Consider the following 21100-nt stretch of genomic DNA (forward strand, 5'->3'; position numbering starts at 1 on the left):
TTGTACTGAATATCATTTAGCAGTTCCCCGAATGTTACAGTGCCAATTTGTAATAATTGTTTTATGTGTATGGACATTTAAATACTTTGAAAGAAACATAATGCTCACTGTGCATCTTCAATATGCTTTCTGTACCACAACCCTACTAAATAAATACACAGAATGAAATATCTGATGAAAGAAATAGAGCAGCCAATAAATAAGCAGTCAGGTCTCAGAAATTTGAAAGTATCTGATGTAACTACACTAGACATGACAAGTTCAGTGGGTTGATGAAAGCGGGGCTGCATCACAAGTTTCTTTTGGGACTTAATATAGAAAGGAATGGTGAGCTGTTTAAAAATTGGGCACAGAAAAGACACCTGAAAATATTAATTTATAGATTACTTTAATAGTAATTAAATTGAAGTTGGCAAGATTAAAAGCAGAGAGAGTTACAAGTCAAGCAGTTAGGAAATTAATGCTAGAATCAAATTAATGATAAAAAGTCCTGAGTTAATTTACCTAATAGTATGGGTGAAGAATTATAATAGGTATTAATAATCAAGGATAGAAGAAAGTCAACTAAGATTAAGGATTTATATCATTTCCTCCTTAAGACTTTAGTAAAGTGAGATTAAAATAACAATCTACAATCATAGTAGGAGACTTAAATATCCCATTGACACCACTGGAAAATCCTCTAAACAAAAAATCAGTGAAGAAACAGCAATCCTAAATGACTCACTAGATCAGATGGAATTAATTGACATCTTCAGAACATTCCACCCCAAAGCTACAGAATATACATTCTTCTCAAGTGCACGTGGGACATTTTCAAAGTTAGACCACATATTGGGACACAGGCAAAGTCTCTTCAAATTTAAGAAGATATAAATCATTTCAAGCATCTTCTCAGATTACAATGGCATAAAATTAGAAATCAACTACAATAAAAACAATGAAAAAAATCAAACACTTGGAGGCTAAATAGCTTGCTATTAAACAATGATTAGTTTACGAAAGAGATCAAAGAAGAAATAAAAAGCATCCTGGAAACAAATGACAATGAAAATACAACAATCCAAAATCTATGGGACACAGTGAAAGCAGTCCTGAGAGGGAAGTTTATAGCTCTACAGGCCTACCTCAAAAAACAAGAAAAAGTGGTAATAAATTACCCAACCCTACAACTTAAAGAATTAGGACGAGAGCAACAAGAAAAGCCCAGAGTAAGCAGAAGGAAGGAAATAATAAAGATCAGAGTGGAAATAAACAACATAGATACCAAAAACAATACAGAAGATCAATAAAACCAAGAGCTGGTTCTTTGAAAGGATAAACAAGATTGTTGAAACTCTAGCCAGGCTCACCAAGAAGCAAAGAGGACCCAAATAAACAAAATCACAAATGAAAGAGGTGAAGTAGTAAATGACCCCACAGACATACAAAGGATTGTAAAAAAATATTATAAACAACTCTACTCCAACAAACTGGACAACCTAAACAAAATGGACTTCCAAAATGATTGACATTTTTCAGTAAATTAAGTACCAAAATTTTCTTTTCTTTCCTGAGACCAAGTCTGGGAAAGATCATGTAAGAATGATTTGAGGGGCCATTAAAATAAAATAGAATTTCAGGTCATGCCTTGCATAGCTTTCAATTTAGTCTCTAAACCTGGCAGAATTTGAAAAAGATAACGTTGTGCTAGAGACCTCATCCTGAATCAAGTGTTGAATACCTGCCAAAGACTTATCTGCACTTTAGGGGGCCATGACCAGGTAAGGACTGGAATCAATCAGTGGCATCAGGTGTACTGTCTCCAGAATGTTTCCACAGAATGTCTGTTATGAATAAGAAAAATGTAAAATATGTGAACAGCACCCTTTTCAGTTGGAACTCTATTTACTAAATAGTGACACCATTTTCTTTGAACCATATCTTTGGTGATTTTCTCCACCAGATATTTTTTCTCCAATGAAATAACTTTTGAAAAGCAGTATTTTCATCGTACGTTAATCATGATTTCAGTCATTATGGTCAGATCTCTTTACATTAGATATGAAACAGTATGATAGAGTAATAATGGTATAAAAATTAGATGCTCATGAAAAAGGTCCTTGTTAGAATTCATAATAGAAAGTCTATTTAAAATAAAATACAGAAATGATGCCTAGTACAAAACAATAAAGGCAGGGTTGCCATCAGTTGTGCGATGCAGAAAGGCACTTGGTGAAGGCAGGAAGTGGGGCTGAAAACCAGTGCATGTCACTTTTCACGCCAGGCACTATAGAGCTCTTTTGTACTCACCAAGAAGTGCTTTCTTCTTTCCACAAAGAGTTGTATTCACCAGTGATTTCTTCTTTGCACAAAGACAGTATTTGCTTGCAAAGCTTTGTACCAAGGGTTGTGTGCAGGCAGATAAGTGCCTTTCTTCAGTCATGAGAAGGTGCAGTCAAGTCTAAAAGACCCCTGTTAGAAGTGCATAGTAATTTGAAAATTTTTTTAATCCAACCAATCACAATGTTGGGTCTTCAGGAAGTTATAATAGATTCTGATATTTTGGTTTGCTGTATGACCTTGTAAAATATCTTTGTTTGTAATGTCATAGTACCATAATGAAATATCATTTTCTTCTTAAAAGGATGTTATAATGTTTAAAAATAATAAAATAACTATATATTTAAATACACTGGTAATGCAAGTATAGGATATTTGTTTTATAAAGGTAAAGAGTTAATTCAGCTGGTGAATTCTAACTTTTTAAAGTTTATTTCATGTAGTAATAAAGAATAGAAAAATTAAAAGATGTTTTATAAGTTTGCTATTTACATTATATATATTTTTCATGCTTTTGTTCAACTTGCTGGAGATATATTCAAATTCAGCTCTCCATATTTACTTATATATAATGACATATAGGCTGGGACAAAAGTTAACAGTTGTTCATATGGAAAATAATACAATAATTAATACATAATAACACAATATAAACTGTTCCCTGTACTCAAAACTGTAAACCTTCCTTTGTCCAATCTGTCTAATCACTTGTAACTGAAATAATCCTAAGCACTGAGCCCTATTCTAAGAAAAAAAAATTATATATGTAGACTGTTAAAAGATTATTTTTAAAGGTAAAATGATTCTCATGCAGATATAAAATAAAGATGTTAAACTGCAGTTAGCTCATTATTTATGAGGGAACTAGGCCAATATTATACAACCAGTTCAAAAAGTCAAAAAGCCATGCATTTATATGGAGTAAACCATTGTAGAAATGAACCTGGCTTTTTTTTTTCTTTTTCTTTTTTCACAAAAGGGGGTAGAGAAATCAACAGAACCTACCAGGCAGAATTCTTTTGCAAGTTCATAGACAAGAGTTATTTTTCATTGGTATCAGTTATCTGGAATTTACAGGGTAGTAAAATGCCTCAAAGACAATGAAAGGCTAAAGTTAGATAACCCAGAAATTCATGTTATAAATAATGAAAACTTTTCCTTCTTCTTATGGAGACATCTAATAATTTCTTTCTTATTCCAAACATTTTTACCAAACTACTCGAGAAAGCACAATGTAGTCTAAACTACGTTTAAATTGTACAAAGTGAAAGTCTTTCTATATAAATTATATACGCTACTGTCATTATTTTAATTATGGAAACAAGAAGAAATAAATTTAATATTGGAAAATAAAAGAGCACTAAACCATTGTATATTTTGTATTAGTATATACATGAATGTGTAATATATTGGTATATGAATCTTAATGTATGCTGTCCTCAAGGAGAAGGTGTTTTTTTGTTTTCACTGCTCAAAACAGGTAACTAAATCAAGAAATTGAATAAATGCAAAGTTTACAGTGTATGTAAAGCAAAATCCTGGTTTTCCTCTTTCCTCAGAAAATTGAAAGCCAGGAGTGGTTTTTAAATGTATTTATTAAATAATTCTACAACTCACTTATAAAAATGGATGGCTTTAAAAACAAAGAGTTTGTAATTCATTTTCATCTGAAAACATACATGAAAAGGACAAGAACTTAAGTGATTCTCTTTTATTCATAAGGTGAAAATTAGGAATTTTTCATCTCTTGTCTTTAGAAATTTCACACATTTTAATGAATTTTTCCGATGTAAATATATTCAAAACTCATATGCTTTTAGTTTGTAGAAAATTACTTTGAGAAAAGTCAAATTAATGAAATAGCAACTTCTCATTGTAGAAAGTTATCTTGAACTTATCTTTGACAAAGCAACCCATAAACTTTTCTGAACATAAATCAGTACCATATCAAAGGAATATATCTTCATATGCACGCTTATTACTTGTATTAATATGACCACAGATTTTATATATACACACATACACACATACTACATAAAGGGAAATCAAAATGTCAGCTGGATTTCACAGAAAACTTTTTCATTTCAGACAAAGGCAACATCTATTTTCCTCAGATTCTTCCACCTAGTTTGCATCAGTGAGTAGGTGTTTTTCTCTTTTTGAAATATAGATTTTATGAAAAAACTAGAAGCCCAACGCATGAAATCGCGCAGCCTGCCCACCCGCACGTGCCCCACCGCACTCACAGCCCCGCCCACCTGCGCCGGTTTTGGTCTTTATGACGTTAGGACCACAGGCCTTTTATATTATAGATGCTCCAAGTCACTGATCATCAGAGAGATGCAAATGAGAACATCAGGAGGTATCACCTCACACTTGTCAGAATGGCTACCATCAACAAATCAATAAATGACAAATGTGGAGAAAAGGGAACCCTTGTGCACTGCTGGTGGCAATGCAGACTGGTGCAACCACTATGGAAAACAGTAGGAGTTTCTTCAAAAAATTAAATATGGAACTGCCATTTGACCCAGTAATCTCATTTCTAGGAATATATCCTAAGAAACCCAAAACACCAATCAGAAAGATTGTATATTTATTTGCTTTCTGTCTCATAAGCCCAATTTCTACTGATGGCATATACAGTCTACACTTAATTTAGACACCTTCTAGTATTAATTTATCCTCTTCTACTCACATCTCTTATATAGTGTGTCCTCTGCCTTTCCTAAGTACTAAATATATTTGGTAAAGGTCATTATAGGCTATTGTTAAAACACTATGTATATCCATAAGGACATGCATAACTAAATAGTTTTTTGTTACTTGTTTGACTAATTGTGAATTAAAAGAAAATGTCGAATAGTGTCATATTTCTATGGCAATACTGACAAATTGAACTATTAGCAATTATAATTTTCCAGAAAACAAAACAATGAACGTTTCATTTAGGTAATTTAAAACCAATTATCCTTAATATGTAGTATATTCTATATGAGTTATTTTTTTTAATTTCAGAAAAAATTGGGAGTCCACATTGGTAATATTCTAAATAATCATTATATAGTAGAGAATGGCTGATGCATATTTAGTTAAAGAAGTCTCCTTATGACCATTTAACTATGTAACTAACAGAACCAGTACTTATTTGAGAACACTGAGTAATCCCTCTCTTACAAAGAGACAAATTGGCAAAATCATTTGTGTTTATTTGGTTGGTTTGGGGATAGTAGGGAGGTAATTGATGCTAGCTAGCATCAATGCTATGACTAATCGAAATATTAAATATATGATATTCATATGACAATGTCTTTTGAAGGTCAGCAGTACAAAAAAAGAAGAAATGACAACACACAGTTGTGACTACTACAGGGACATGGGTTTTTACAGGTGACATCTATTCAGATAAATTATTTATACATGATCATTGTATTGAGATAAGAAAATTTAATTAAATGAAATTGCCCACATACATAAAATACAAATTTATTCCCAAATTCAACAAGCTATAAAATTGTTAATATTAACCTACTTCAAAATTAAGACTATATAAAAGTATCTATGATAAAACAACAACAGCAGCAACAACACTATGAATGTTGCTATTCTGATGTTTAGCACTAGTATATGATAGTATTTGACCATTTATAGTTGAATAAGGATAAAAATGTGTCCAGAGGTTGATGTCCATTGATTAGTATTATTTCCTTTGTGTGCTTAGCAAAAAAATAAAATAAAAAAATAATATATATAGTGTGCATATATGTGTGTATGTGTGTATTAGAGACTATATACATATATGAACAAAGAAATGCTTTTTTTCACTATCACTTTTGTATTTTTCTGTGGTAAATAAAACAAAGAATATCTGAGATATTAGAAGGCTAGAAAGATGTAATCTTGACTGATTAAAATATTCAGTGACTAGAAAATACATATGATCATACTCTTAACACCAAACTGGCCATACAACCTAGGGCTTATTGATAAACTTCATGGAGAAATGAACTCAAACTAAAACTTCTATTATATACTAGAGGCCCGGTGCATGAAAATTCATACATTGGAGGGGGGTGGCCTGTTGCATGAAAATTCATGCACTGGAGGGGGGGTCCCTCAGCCCAGCCTGCCCCCTCTCACAATCCAGAAACCCTCAGGGGCAGGAGGCAACCCAGCAACCAGGGGAAGGCGATGCCCCCATCACACCTCTGCTGCTGCCACTGTCGGCAGCACAAGCCTCAGCAGGCCCTGGTTACCTGAGCCTTGGGCTAGCCCTGGGCAGCTGGGGGACTGGGGGACTAGGGGATCCTGGAGACAGGCACGTGGAGTGCCCAGGTGGGGGCAGTCCCGACCTTATTACACGCCAGCTGCCCCGGTGGGGCTGAGGGGAGTGGGTGCCACCATCTTGTGGCTGTGGGTGCTGCCATATTTAAGGGTGGGGCAGTCAGTTAGCATAGTCTCTCCTTATTGGCTATGGGTGCCACCATATTTGAGGGCAGGGCAGTCAATTAGCATATTCCCTCCTTATCGGCTGTGGGCTCCTCCACCTTTGTGATGGTGTGAGGGTCAATTAGCATATTCCCTCTTTATTAGATAGGATAAATTTAGCATTAAATGTAATCCTTACAGAAGAGGACTATATTCCTACTAGAGCATATTTTTTCTGTGTGTGTGTTTTTTTTTAAACCAAGGCACTATTCTTAATTGCTGCTTCTCTACATTTCCCATGTAGAAGTATTACAGGTTTTCTCTCTAATTGTGGCTTAGAAGTTGTCCTGGTAATACTATCTCTATTTGATTTAGATTTTTTGAAGTCATGTTGCTATGTGCATACATAATCATGATTTTTAGTTGGTGAATCATTCATGTCATTATTATGTGTAGTGTTTCTTAATGATGGTAGGAACACTTCTCTGTCTCAATATAGATGAAATGGCAATAAAAGCTTTATTATTCTGTATGCATATCAGATTTCATGCATGATGGCAGTCCTTAGAAGACTAATGTTCTCGACAAAATTTTGCACATTTTTTTTAGAGTAACATGGAAGAAAGAACACTTAAAGCTTTTCTGTCTTCTCAAGAGAGCAGATGCACCTTTTGAGCTGTGTATACAGCATGAGAAAATCCTGTATTTATGAGTGTTGGGCTTATAATTCTTGAGTCAAAAGTTTCTCAACTTTTCATGTAAAGTTAAACACCATGTCTATTATTGGGCTAACTATATTTTTAAGACTATGGTATGATAATTGTACTTACTTCATGGGTCATTATTAAGGTTAAATGAATTATCTGTAAATCTTAGAACACTACAGCACACAATAATTGCTTTTTAAATATAAAGCCATTATATGCCTCTGGCTACATAGATATAAATAGCATTATGTCTATAATATCTATACAAACAATAAAATTTTCATTGAAAGACACATCTTTGAATGATGTGATAAAATTATTGAACACGATTGCTTAGTGTTCAAGAGTTCTAAGAGACCTGTTCCTTTTAAAAAAAAATTCGTTTTTATTGATCTTTTTAGAGAGAGATGAAGGGAGAGGGATAGAGAGATAGAACCATTAATGAGAGAGGAGCATCATCAGTTGACTGCCTCTACACCTGCACCTGCTTCCTCCTAATGGCCCCTACTGGGGATCAGGTCCACAACCTGGGCATGTGCTCTGACCAGGAATAGAACCAGTGACCTCTTGGTTCCTGAGTCAGTGCTCAACCACTGAGCCATATTGAGCAAGCTAAGAAACCTATTCTTTTTATTATTATTATTTTGTTTTATTGCTTAAAGTATTACAAAGTATATTATATATGTCTCCTCCCCCCCCCTTGACCTTCCCCCGGCCTCCCCTACCCCCCAGTGTCTTGTGTCCATTGGTTATGCTTATATGCATGCAAAGAAGTCCTTTGGTTGATCTCTTACCCCCTCCACCCCATACCCTCCCTGACCTTCCCGCTATAGTTTGACAGTCTGTTGGATGCTGCTCTGCCTCTGTATCTATTTTTGTTCATCAGTTTATAATGGTTTTTATTATCCATAAATGAGTGATATCATGTAGTATTTTTCTTTCATTGACTGGCTTATTTCACTTAGCATATGCTCTCCAGTTCCATCCATGCTGTTGCAAATGGTAAGAATTCTTTCTTTTTTACAGCAACATAGTATTCCATTGTGTAGATGTACCACAGTTTTCTAATCCATTCATCTGCTGATGGGCACTTAGGCTGTTTCCAAATCTTAGCTATGGTAAATTATGCTGCTATGAACATAGGGATGCATATATTCTTTCTGATTGGTGTTTCTGGTTTCTTGGGATATATTCCTAGAAGTGTGAATCTTAGTTTTGACTATATTTGATGCACTGATAGTAACTTTTTTGTAACCTGGTTAATTTTTTCACAATGATTGTCAAATTATTTAAAAATTAAAGAATGTCTTTTATATAGCACTAGAGGCGCGGTGTGTGGATTCTCACACCAGTGGGGTCCCTCGTCCTGGCCTGCAGGGATTGGGCTGAAACCTGCTCTCTGACATACCCCAAGGGGTCCCAGATTGCGAGAGGGTGGTTCTCAGGTGACACACCTCGAATCGGGCTCATCACCCAAGAACTGCAGCTGCCAAGCCACTGCAGCTTGGCAGCTCCTGCATTGAGTGTCTGCCCTTTGTTGGTCAATGCGCGTCATAGCTACCGGTTGGATGGTCAAACGGTTGGCCAGTCATTTAGGCTTTTATATATACTAGAGGCCCAGTGTACAGATTTGTGCACCAGTGGGGTCCATCAGCCTGGCCTGCGGGGATTGGGCCAAAACTAGCTCTCCAACATCTCTCGAGGGGTCCTGGATTGCAAGAGGGTGGTTCTTGGATGACACGCCCCAGAATTGAGCTCCCTCCTCTCTGGTTCTGCATCACCTGAGAACCGCAGCTGCCAAGTCACCACAGCTCGGCAGCTCCTACATTGAGTGTCTTCCCCCTGGTGGTTAGTGCACGTCATAGTTACCGGTCAGCAAGTCAGCCGGTGGGCCAGTCAGTTAGGCTTTAAATATATAGATATATTATTCCTAGAATTAACATAAAGTAGGTAGTAGAAATCAAAACTTAAAACTCTATAACACACAGTCTACCACAAAAACAATAAGATCTGTGCCATGTAATATGTAGGGCAATATGCACTTACATTTTAACAGCAATTGTAGGACTGCAAAAAGATGGAAGGTCTGACATATCATGTACAAAATATTTGTACATAGGTTGCAGAAAAAAAATGATTAGAAAAAACTTAATTCATACACTCCTTAACAGCATTAGCTGTTATATATTCTATAAGAGGTGTGCTTTTTCATATGAAGCACATATTTTCTAGGTCTTTACTCTAATGATAGTGACATAAAGACTGGTAAATTCACTGACCATCAAAATAACAAATTTGACTAGTTATAATAATGAATACTGTAAGTTGTATTTACATCTGGTAAGATAAATTTATATTTTTTAATTTTTTTTGAGCAATCTACATTATTGATTTCACCATCATACTGTGTTCTATTTTATTTTATTGTGTTTTCGGTTAGCATGTTCAGCATGTTTACTTTATAGTATGTGACTATGTTTGGGAGGATGATAAGTGGTAACTGAGTAATAGCTAAGTTGCACACTCACTCCCGAGTGTGTCAGCTTTGAAGAATGTAGTTGAAAACAGAGGATAGAGTGCCTAATCTTGCCCCTAAAAACATTTATGCTCATGTCTTCCTAGGTTTAGGAGAGCAAAGTGACGTGATTATTAGAGCACCTTTATTGAAATTAGAATACATAATCACATTTGCCAAATAAGAAAACCAAACTCTTTTTTACTACAGCCTAGTATATAAATTTACAGTTGTCAATGTGCCATATAACTGACAAAAGTACATCATAAGTAGTGAAGTTCTTGGACAATGAATGGTTAACTCAAAATACTTTTATTTCCAAGAAGATTCATTTCAGAAATTAATGAGTAAGCATTGCAATTGAATTAATTGTTTTTAATTATTTACTTTTCTTCAACAATGCTTAAGGAGATCATAAATTAAACAAAATCAAATTTTGTATATGGAGAGAGTGGGGGAAGGGTAAAAGAATTAATATCTCTCATAAAATATATTTATTGATTTTAAAAATGTCCTGTAACCCAACTGGCATGGCTCAGTAGTTGAGCATCAACCTATGAACCAGGAGGTCATGATTGGATTCCTGATCTGAGCATGTGTCTGTGTTGCAGGCTCGATCCTCAGTGGAGGGCATGCAGGAGGCAGCTGATCAATGATTCTACACATAGTTTAGCAACCTACACCTTAATATGAAGATAATAGTTTTCTATGTTAAATTTAATTAATATTAGCTAATTAAATCTTTATACTAAATTTTGACTTACTGCTTTGCTATAAATACAAAATATTTTTCTAAAAATATGAAAAATAATTCTATTAGTTATTGCAAGGTTTGAGGAACAAAATAGTTTCATTATATATTCCAGTAATGAATAGACTTGGCACTGAAAGGTATCCAAGTTTTATTCTTTGAATTTTTAAGATTTCAGTTTATACAAGAATCAAATTAATCAAATTCTAAACATAAATGTTAAAAGAGAAAAATGGAATTCTTATATAGTTAGGTTTGAATATTTTTGCATTGAAGGGAATTGGTATATTTTACTGATGGATGGGAGGGAAGGATACAAGTATAATTTCAAAAAGATAGGAACAAATTACAGCCTTTGACAAACATAGTAAGCATAATTGATATGTATATAATCTATAATTCTTATCACTTATGTACTCAAAATTGATGGTTGTACTATCAGATATATAAAATGTAATTCTCTGTTCCATGGAGACTTGGAGATGTACTGCCTGCTACACAGGGTGGGGTCATTGAATGTCAGAGTTTCGTTATCTTTCCAGGTTCCACAAGGTGGATTTTAACACCCCAGGTAGAATGACACTGCGTTGAGAGTTGGCGGAGAGGCAGTGTCATAGGAAGAATGATGGTACGGGTACTACCACACAGGGACCTCCTCTGTCTTGTTCTCAGTGTCTGGGGCAGGCTCAGCAGAGCAGCTTCTTCCTGTTCCCCCAAAGCAGGAGTGGTCAGGAAAGCATTTCTTTTCTTGAGCTACTCCAAGCTAGCACAGCCATTGACTGTTGAGAAAGGAATCCAGCCAAAGAAGCTAATAAACAAAAATGCCTGATGTTATTCTTGGATGAGGACATGCTTTCTACATATCCATTGATGTTTATTTTTCTAAATATCTATTGTTCTTCATTAATAATGCTGGTCCTTTTTCTTTCAAATTGAAACTTATTGAAAGGACAGGAACTATTTAATATTTCCCAATCTGCACTTTGTTCTTACTCCTTAGCCCATTGCAATATGAATTCTGCTCTAGTTATTTATTGAAATTATTCTGTAAAGCCATTCATCATCTCTAAGCAATATAATGGGAATGTCTTATTGTTTATCTAACTTCTATTCTGAAACATTTGACATTTCATCAGACCCTCTTTCTTGAAAAGTTCTTTCCCCTTAGCTCCCTCCTTTCCGGTACTTTCTTATGGTTTTCCTACATCACAGGTACTACTTTTTTTTTTCTTTGTGAGTTCTGCTTTCTAAACCTGTAATTTAAGCAGTGATATTGCCTTGAGTTTATTATTATATTTATTTTTCACTTTACCAATAATCCTTGGACAAACTTACTGAATCTGTGTATAAGTTGATTTTAAAACTCATTTCTGAAGATGAGAAGTAGAGAATAAAGGATAGAAAAGATATTGTCTCTGTAAAAATCATTCTGTTTCTTTCTAGCTCTGTAACTTTGAACCATTTATATAATCTCTCTGTGCTTTGGCTTGTCATCTGTAAAATGGTGAAAATTATATTATTTATCTATCTTTTTGGATTAATGTGAGAGTTAAGTGGTTTAATAGATACAGAGTTCCTAGTACATCGGAAGCCTGCATTACAAGTAATCTATTATTAATAACAGATGTATCTATTTATTACTTTAAAAAAATCTGTGACAGATTTTTATTAAGACTTAATTTATGCTGTTTTACATAGGTTTATAACTGCTTATCATACATTATCATAGAATATGTATGCCTTAACTTCAAAGGTTTTTTTATTTTTATTTTCTTTGGATTTCCAGAAATACCTCAATGCTTGGACTTAGGAAGCTTTCAGTTTGGAAACAAAAGTATTAATAGAGAACATCATGATGATACATTATTTGAATAGATCGAAATTTGAGTGCAACAACCCAAATTGTATTCCCTTCCCTAAATTTTAAATGTTGTTTAAAAGGTTTTCAGCATTTCAATTCTATTTTTCATCTGCCTCTCATCGACATTCTGACCTCTTCAGTCCCTATGATCACAGGTCAGCCCCTACAAACTCATCCCGCCTCCCACCTCCTCACCTTCAGTCAAATGAAAGGACATAAAGATGCAAGGTCAAATACCGAAATCCCAGGTGGGGCTATTGGAAAGGTCTATTATCATTTCCACATTCTTTCACCACACATTTCTCTCTATTTCTGAAGCACACCCACACACACACGGATACACACACACCTACATACATATTTGAAGGCTTCTTTTGTGCCACTTTCATGGACACCAAAATTGCTACCTATCCCTCTGGATTTGATTACTTCTCTCCTGTGTCTGATTCTTTTGCTATTCTTATTGCTAAAACATATTCTTCTTATTTTTATATATTGAAAACAGAATAATGTAAAATTGACTTAATCTGCAGCACAAAGTTTAGATTTTTTTTGCAAAAAAATGAAGTTCTTGACAAGATTGCTAAACAATAAAATTGATGAACAACAGTAGTCATTTTCACTGTCTTTGAAAAATAAGATAGTCTCTCATTCTCCAGCAGAGGTTGTTTTCTGTCTTATCTTAAAAGAGAATGAGACTTCAAATATTGCTTTTCAACCCAGGCTTAGATCTATATTTAAAATTCTTTAGAAATCTTCTTTCTAAACTGTAGATTCTGTCAAATTCTAATTGTCAATATTGACCACAAATATAAGTTATCTTTTCCCCCTAAAATATGACATACAAACTATTTAGGTATTATGATACCCATTTTTTTCATTTATAATTACATTATAAACTCTATTTTCTGTAATGTAGTTTATATCACATTTGGTCTCAATGATATGCAATTAATTTTAGTGCACTATTTATGAAGACATCAGTATGAGTCCATTGTAAGTAAAATCCTTTGTAAAATAATCATGTGAAGATTTTAGAAGGATTGTAATTACTTTTGAAAAAATTATGTCAAGCAATTATTTTCATTAACAGTGATGTTCCCACTATTCCTATGGTTATACTATGGGAGATATGAAAAACATGTAATGCATTGCTACTTTAATAAACATATTTTAGTTATGAAGATGAAATTTGAAAAGTTAAGACTTTAAGATATAAAATGCAAATACATATCATAGTATACACACTAAGTATTCTATAAGGAAAAATAAATGAATAGATGAAAAATAACAATACTTTGGGAAGAATACAAGTATGAGCTTAGTTGCATTATAAATAGAATAAAGAAAAAATGTAAATACACACACATATAAATTTCTTCAAAACAAACCCACATATTATAAACATATATCCAGTTAAAAATGTGCTATAGTATTTGGGAGCCACATATATATGTGTGTGTGCTTAAGTGCAAAATTCAGCACAATCTAACCTAATCTGGCCTTGGGCAAGCCATTTCATCTTCCTGTGCCTTATGTTCAAAACCTGTGAAATTATCAGTATGGGGATGTATTATGAGGATTAAAACGAAGATATATTTAAGCACTGGAGCCAATGAGAGCTACCATGTGTTTCTATGTACCTCATAGAACCAATGCCTTAGGCATAGAGAGAATACACACTAAATATATTCTTATTAGGTTTGATACAGACAAAATTTTTCTAATCTGCCATGAAAATAGCCTGATTTTTTTCTTGCACAAGTTGTAAACTATACCAAGTAGAAACAAAAATTATGTACGAAGTATGGCATTTATAAGGTTCTAGCTTCTAAACATTAATAAAGTAAATGATTTGTTTTCCATAATATTGCTTTGAAAATAACTTAGTTCTTTTGTTACAGGAGATAACTGCAAGGCCACTGAATACAGCAAGATGAAAAGCATGCTTTTAGATTTACAAAAGCAAAAATATATTACGCGAGAAAATGAAAACCCTAACGATGATGACATATCTCGGAAGAAGTTGTTGGTGGATCAAATGTTTAAATATTTTGATGCTGACAGTAACGGACTTATAGATATGAATGAACTAACTCAGGTATGATTAATGATTAACTTAAGAAGTTGATTTAAATATAGCATATACAATGTTTGGACAATACATTTGTGTGGACTTATATTAATAAAATGTATATTTAATCTATATTATTTGAGAGTGTGGACACACAACATTTTGAAAGTAAAATTTGACTACTCTATAAGCAATGTTAATATAAAGCAACTTTATGTTATCTTTTACAGTTAAAAAATGAGGTTTTTTATACCTTAAATACATAAAGGAATTACCAGTTCTCTATTTTATAGAATTTATAAGATATCTTCAGGTATATTCTGGAGTCTGTAATGTTTAATTTTCTATAGCCAACAAAACCTTGTTTATTCAGTATTCAATGGAACTATTGACCAGCAATTGAGTACCTCTATAACATAATGTAAATAAATGATTTAAGATAATATTGAATTAGGGACATACTCCAGTACTTTTTCAATAATCAAGGCTCAATTATAATATTTTTAATTTTTATTTAATATTAAGTCCACATTATTAAATTTCATTTCTTAGAAATTTGTTGCATAAATGTTGTTCTGATACATGTAAAAGAAAATTTGTTATTAAATAGAATATATTATTAAACAAAAGTTCTTTATATGAGCCATTTGAAAAAATAGAAATATTTTTACGTATGTGTCACAGACTGATAGACTATTATTTGCTTTGAAAATAACTTATTCTTTAAAGAATATAAAGTGGTTCTGGATAGTACTGGAAATGTAAAAGAAGGGTTATGCAATTTCTCCAGAAATAAATATAGGTTTCCAGAGGTAATAGAGAGAAAAAGCCAATCTAGAGTGTCTAGGAAAATGATAACACTAAGGAATTTTGCTGACTTATTGCTGTAGTGTATCTGGAGGTATATTTTGCTGCTGTGGATAGCAGTTAATATAGTTTTCAAAAAGAAATCTATAGTATATTTCCATAAAATTATATCATTCATCTTTTATCATTAATTACATGGCTTATTTTTTAAAAATCTGACATTATAGAATATTGGTCTTATCATGAAAGTATTTCTAAGCTTTGGAATATGTAACTTAGTTTCGAGACTTCATATTAAAGTGACCTTGTGAGCAAGTTGACTATAGTTCTTGTCATTCCAGTTAATTAAAATATACATCATTTTCATTATCTTTTTAAATTCAGCCTACATTTATTGAGTAGTCATTAAGTCCCAGGAACTAGGATTAAAGCAACTGAACTCTGGAATTTTAGGGTAAAATTAGAAAACTTTTAATTAAACTCTCTGTGTTGTTATATACACTATGATTTAGTTTTCAGGATGAAACACTTTAAAATTTTATATTTATATTAATAAGATATAACAAGATAATTATATTAAAATGAATGTATAATTAAGGCATGCCATCTTGACCTATATGTGCCTGACATATTGGAATATTGTGGTTTTGTTTTGTACTTATTCCTTACTTTAATAATATTTTTAGTTTTATTAACATTTACACCTCTGTAATCATTGGGTTGGGTACAAAATATGATCTGACCTAATCCTGTTATTATCATAATACCCACATCTAAATCCAAAAGGAAAATTCCTAATCATTACAGAATGGCAGTGGCAGCCCTTCATCTGTACCTGTTTGAAATGTCTGCTACATTCAAGTTTGTATTCATTTCCTAGGGTGGCCATAACAAAATACAGCAAACTAGGTGGCTAAAGCAACTTCTCTCTCAGTCTCTCTAAATCAGCCATGGGCAAACTACGGCCCGCGGGCCGGATCCGGCCCCTTCGGCTGTTCTATCCGGCCCGCGGAGCCGAAAGAGCGGAGGGTTCTCTTGCTCTCCCCTCCGCTCCTTCACCAGCAGCAGTGTTAACATGTATTAGTTCACACAAACACTCCATCCATGCTTTTGTTCTGGCCCTCCGGTCCAGTTTAAGAACCCATTGTGGCCCTTGAGTCAAAAAGTTTGCCCACCCCTGCGTCTAAATCCAAAATCAAGGTTGGCAGGACCATGCTTCCTCTGAGGCCCCTGGGGGAAGGATTTCCCTTCTTTCTTTCAGCTTCTGGGAAGACCAGGCATTCCGGTCTATGCTTCCATAGTCACATTGCTTTCTCTGTGTGCCTGCCTTCACATCATCTTGCCTCTCCTTAAAAGGATACCAGTCATACTGGATAAGGGCCGCCTTTACTTCAGCATGACCTCATCTTAAGTTATGTAATTTCATCTTTAACAACCCTATTTCAAACAAGGTTACATTTTGAGGTCCTGGGGGTTAGGACTTCCATATATATTTCGGAAAAACACAATTCAATAGGTAATAAAGTTCATCTGATCTAAAGTTTACTTTAGCTTTTTTCACCTTTGATTGTAACTTCCTTTATTTTCTGAAGAGTGTCCTTCTAATTCATCTGAAAGTTGTGATGTGAGAGCAGAGATTATCTTCAGAATTTCATTGGTTTCTTAGCCATCTATGAAGTACATGCAAGCAAGAATCTAGAAAGGTAGAGTTACCGATTGAGGTTACCAGCTGGGACCTCGGTTAGTCTCATCAACCTAGAAAAGATTTTAAGGTCAATGAAAATGAAAGCAAAGCAAAGTGGGATTTATTGAAGATACACTTCAAACGAGGAGCAGGCTAGTCAAGAGAGACAATGGTCCAGAACTCCTGGTTTATATGGTTTAAATGAAGAATTTTCTGGGTGGAGACTTATTTATTTGCATTCAGGGGTGACTGACAGAAAAGGGTTATGTAACTATATTTCTTCTGTGCATGCACTTACCCATATTGCATACAGAAAATCCCACAGGGGGAGGAGGTGTCAAAATCACAATGTAAATTTTATTATAATTAGGACCCTAGAAAGGTAGCATTGAGATCATGTCATTCATTTCCCTTTGAGCTTGTGCCAAGAACAGGCTGGTTCTGCACCTGCCTGCTGGAAGTCTTCTGGCTGCTGGGCTAAAGGCAGTGTTGGGATACCACTGTTCAGGACCCCAGGGCAGGTCCTAGTCCAGCCGCTCATGTCTAACTTCCTAACTAACAGCAATGTTTACTGACTTCCTTCCGTACACATCCCACACCACATAAGTCACTCTTTCCTTCAGCACTCAATATTGGAAATGTTAGTAGCTCATCTATCCACAATCAATTATGAAAAGAGTAATCAATTATAACAGAAACTCTGGAGAAGATAAAATAAATTTCTAGTTATTTATACCACAATTAATGTTTTTTGGCTTGTGTATTTTTAAGTTACAAGTGATTTTAAAGAACCTATATGTCATATTATAACAAACTAGAGGCCCAATGCATGAAATTCATGCACATGGGGGTGGGGGGTGTCCCTCATCCCAGCCCACGCCCTCTCATAGTCAGGGAGCCCTCAGGTGAAGTCTGACTGACAGCTTAGGTCTGCTCCCCAAAGAATGTCAGTCTGACATTCTTAGTGCTGCCTCGGAGGTGGGAGAGGTTCCCTCCACTGCCACTGTGCTTGCCAGCCATGAGCCTGGCACAGGGCTTCTGGCTGTGACCACCAAGGGGCAGCTCCTGCATTGAGTGTCTACCCTCTGATGGTCAGTGTGCATCATAGGGACCAGTCGTTCTGCCATTGGGTCGATTTGCATATTACCCTTCTATTATATAGGATAATACATATAAACTTTACTCATAAACTTAGAAACATGTATCATAAATTAATATAAAATTTAAACAATTTAATTTTGAGTTAAGAGGGAAAGGATCTTCATGGTGTCTATTAATAATTTACAAGCTATTATTAGCAGAAAATGTAACATGCAACCCATGATACTGCCAGTGACAAGTAAAAATTAAAGATCATAATTGGGCTTTGAGGTTTTATAAATGCAGCATGAAAGCTGGCTGCACATATTTGATTCTTGCTCCACATAATGAATACATATTCTAGAGGATGCTCTTGCAGATTTTCAAGTAACTTAGAACCTAGAGGCCTGTGTAGTTGAGAGAAAAAAGACATAACAGAAGCAGTAGATATAGAGTTAAATCTTTAATATCACAGTTAACAGATTGTCATAGCAAGAAAATATTTGCTAAAATAAACCAATTAGTTTTAGAAATAGATCCAGTCCATCCACCTATTCACCATTCCAGATTGATGGGACTGTTGATACTGAACATTGAGTCTTCCAATGTGAGGCTGATTTTTGTATGTTGGAAATAACCAACAATAAAATGTAAATTTATGACAAAGTGAAATTTTGAACTCTCAAAATACCTGCATTTTTATTAAGTTGATAAAATTTATGTTAGAACACTGGTAGATTCTTCATTTACAGTTGAGAATCTGGAAGAGTTTAAATAGGTTATAACTGAAGAGAAATAAACAAAGATTAAGAAGCAATATGCATTTCAAATGATATCAAAGCCAGTATGCTTAATTAATATTTCACAAAGTGCCGGGGTCCAACCCCAGAAGGTCGAGGGGTCCCCAAAGGTGTGGATGGAGTCGGCGAAGAAGGAATGACACGGAGACAGCGTTCAGTTGATCAGCAGCCTAGCCAGGATCTCTATCCAGGATCTCCAGCCAAGTTCTGGTTCGGATCTCCAGGGAAGTTCTGGTTCAGGATCTCCAGCCAAGTTCTGAGTCCATGCTCTCTTGCTAGGTTCTCTAGGTTCTCCAGCCAGGTTCTGTAGCCATGTTCCCTCGCTAGGTTCTCCAGCCAGGTTCTGTCCAGGTTCTCCAGCCAGGTTCAGTCACCAGGTTCTAGTCAGGTTCTTTTGCCAATTTCTGCAGTCAGGTTCAATCCAGGATCTTTTGCCATGTTCTCTCCAGCTAAGTTCTTCTGTCTTCTGGTTCCTGTGTAGGTTCTGTCTTCTGGTTCCTGTGTAGGTTCTGTCTTCTCGTTCCTGTGTAGGTTCTGTCTCTCTTGGTTCTGTCTTCTTACATCTGTATTTATACTAGTTGATTCCAATCCTATCAATCTCTATTCCAAAGGTTAGGGTGTTTCTTATCTCCATTCCAGGGAGTAAAGATTATGTAGCTTAAGCATGATTGTTCGTAAAGTGATTAATTACCCGCCTGGCACTTAGTTAAGAGGTTTTATTCCCTCCCTAACTTCAGAGGAAAATCCCTACCTGGGGAAACACCCTTTCTCAGAGACCTTGGTTAAAACACATAGTGCCAAGAAGGTGAGCAAACATATTAAGAACAGTATGCCATATATGCCAGGTCCCTTGAAACAGCAAGCATGGACCGGCTACAAAGGAGGCAAGAGCATACAATGGAGTCAAGATAGTGTCTTCAATAAATGGTGTTGGGAAAATTGGACAGAAAGATGCAAAAGAGTGAAACTTGACCACCATCTTACACCATACACAAAAATAAATTCAAAATGATTAAAGGACTTAAATGTAAGACGGGAAACCATAAAAATCTTAGAGGAAACCACAGGCAGCAAAATATCAGACAGATGTTGTAGCAATATCTTTACCAATACAACTCACAGAGCAATGGAAACTGAGGAGAAAATAAACACATGGGGCTACATCAAAATAAAAAGCTTCTGCACAGCAAAAGAAACCATCAACAAAACAACAAGAAAGCCCACTGCATGGGAGAACATATTTGCCAATGTTATCTCTGATAAGGGTTTAAATCTCCAAAATTTATAGGGAGTTCATACAACTTAATGAAAGGAAATAAACAGTCCAATAAAAAAAAATGGACAAAAGCCCTAAATAAACACTTTTTGAAAGAGGACATACAGAAGGCCAAGAGACATATGAAAACATTCTCAAAGTCACTAATCATCTGAGAGATGCAAATCAAAACAATAATGAGGTATCATCTCACACCTGTCAGAATGGCTATCATCAACAAATCAACAAATGACAAGTGCTGGTGAGGATGTGGAGGAAAAGGAACCCTTGTGCACTGCTGGTGGGAATGCAGACTGGTGCAGCCACTATGGAAGACAGTATGGAGTTTCCTCAAAAAATTAAAAATGGAGATTCCATTTGACCCAGTAATACCATTCTAGGAATATATCCCAAGGAATCAGAAACACCAATCAGAAAGGATATATGCACCCCTATGTTCATAGTGGCACAATTTACAATAGCTAAGATTTGGAAACAGCCTAAGTGCCCATCAGCAGACGAATGGATTAAAAAACAGTGTTACATCTACACAATGGAATACTATACTATATAATAAAGAGCTAATATGCTAATTAGACCAAACAGCAGAATGACCATCTGGACAATCCTTCCAGATGACTGTCTGGATGACCTTCTGGACAAAGCCAGGACTGTGAGGGCTGGCCAAGGCAGCCAGGACTGCAAAGGACGGCCGAGGCTGCAAGGGGCTGTGAGGGGCTGTGAGGGCCAGCCAAGGCAGCCAGGGCTGTGAGGGTCTAACCCAGCCGTGGGCAAACTACGGCCCGTGGGCCGGAT

The 21100-nt window shown here is 35.2% G+C and overlaps 1 protein-coding gene across 1 annotated transcript in view; it reads left to right on the forward strand.

Moving 5' to 3' along the window:
- FSTL5 (follistatin like 5) overlaps window positions 1-21100 on the forward strand; it is a 602839-nt gene that overhangs the window by 294170 nt on the left and 287569 nt on the right. Inside the window, exon 5 of the mRNA XM_036315585.1 lies at window positions 14489-14685. Within this exon, the coding sequence (XP_036171478.1) occupies window positions 14489-14685 (197 nt within the window). The remainder of the gene's footprint in view (window positions 1-14488; window positions 14686-21100) is intronic.

The sequence above is a fragment of the Myotis myotis genome, unplaced genomic scaffold (genome assembly GCF_014108235.1).
Source record: "Myotis myotis isolate mMyoMyo1 unplaced genomic scaffold, mMyoMyo1.p scaffold_m19_p_6, whole genome shotgun sequence".
In the NCBI taxonomy this organism is placed as follows: Eukaryota; Metazoa; Chordata; class Mammalia; order Chiroptera; family Vespertilionidae; genus Myotis; species Myotis myotis.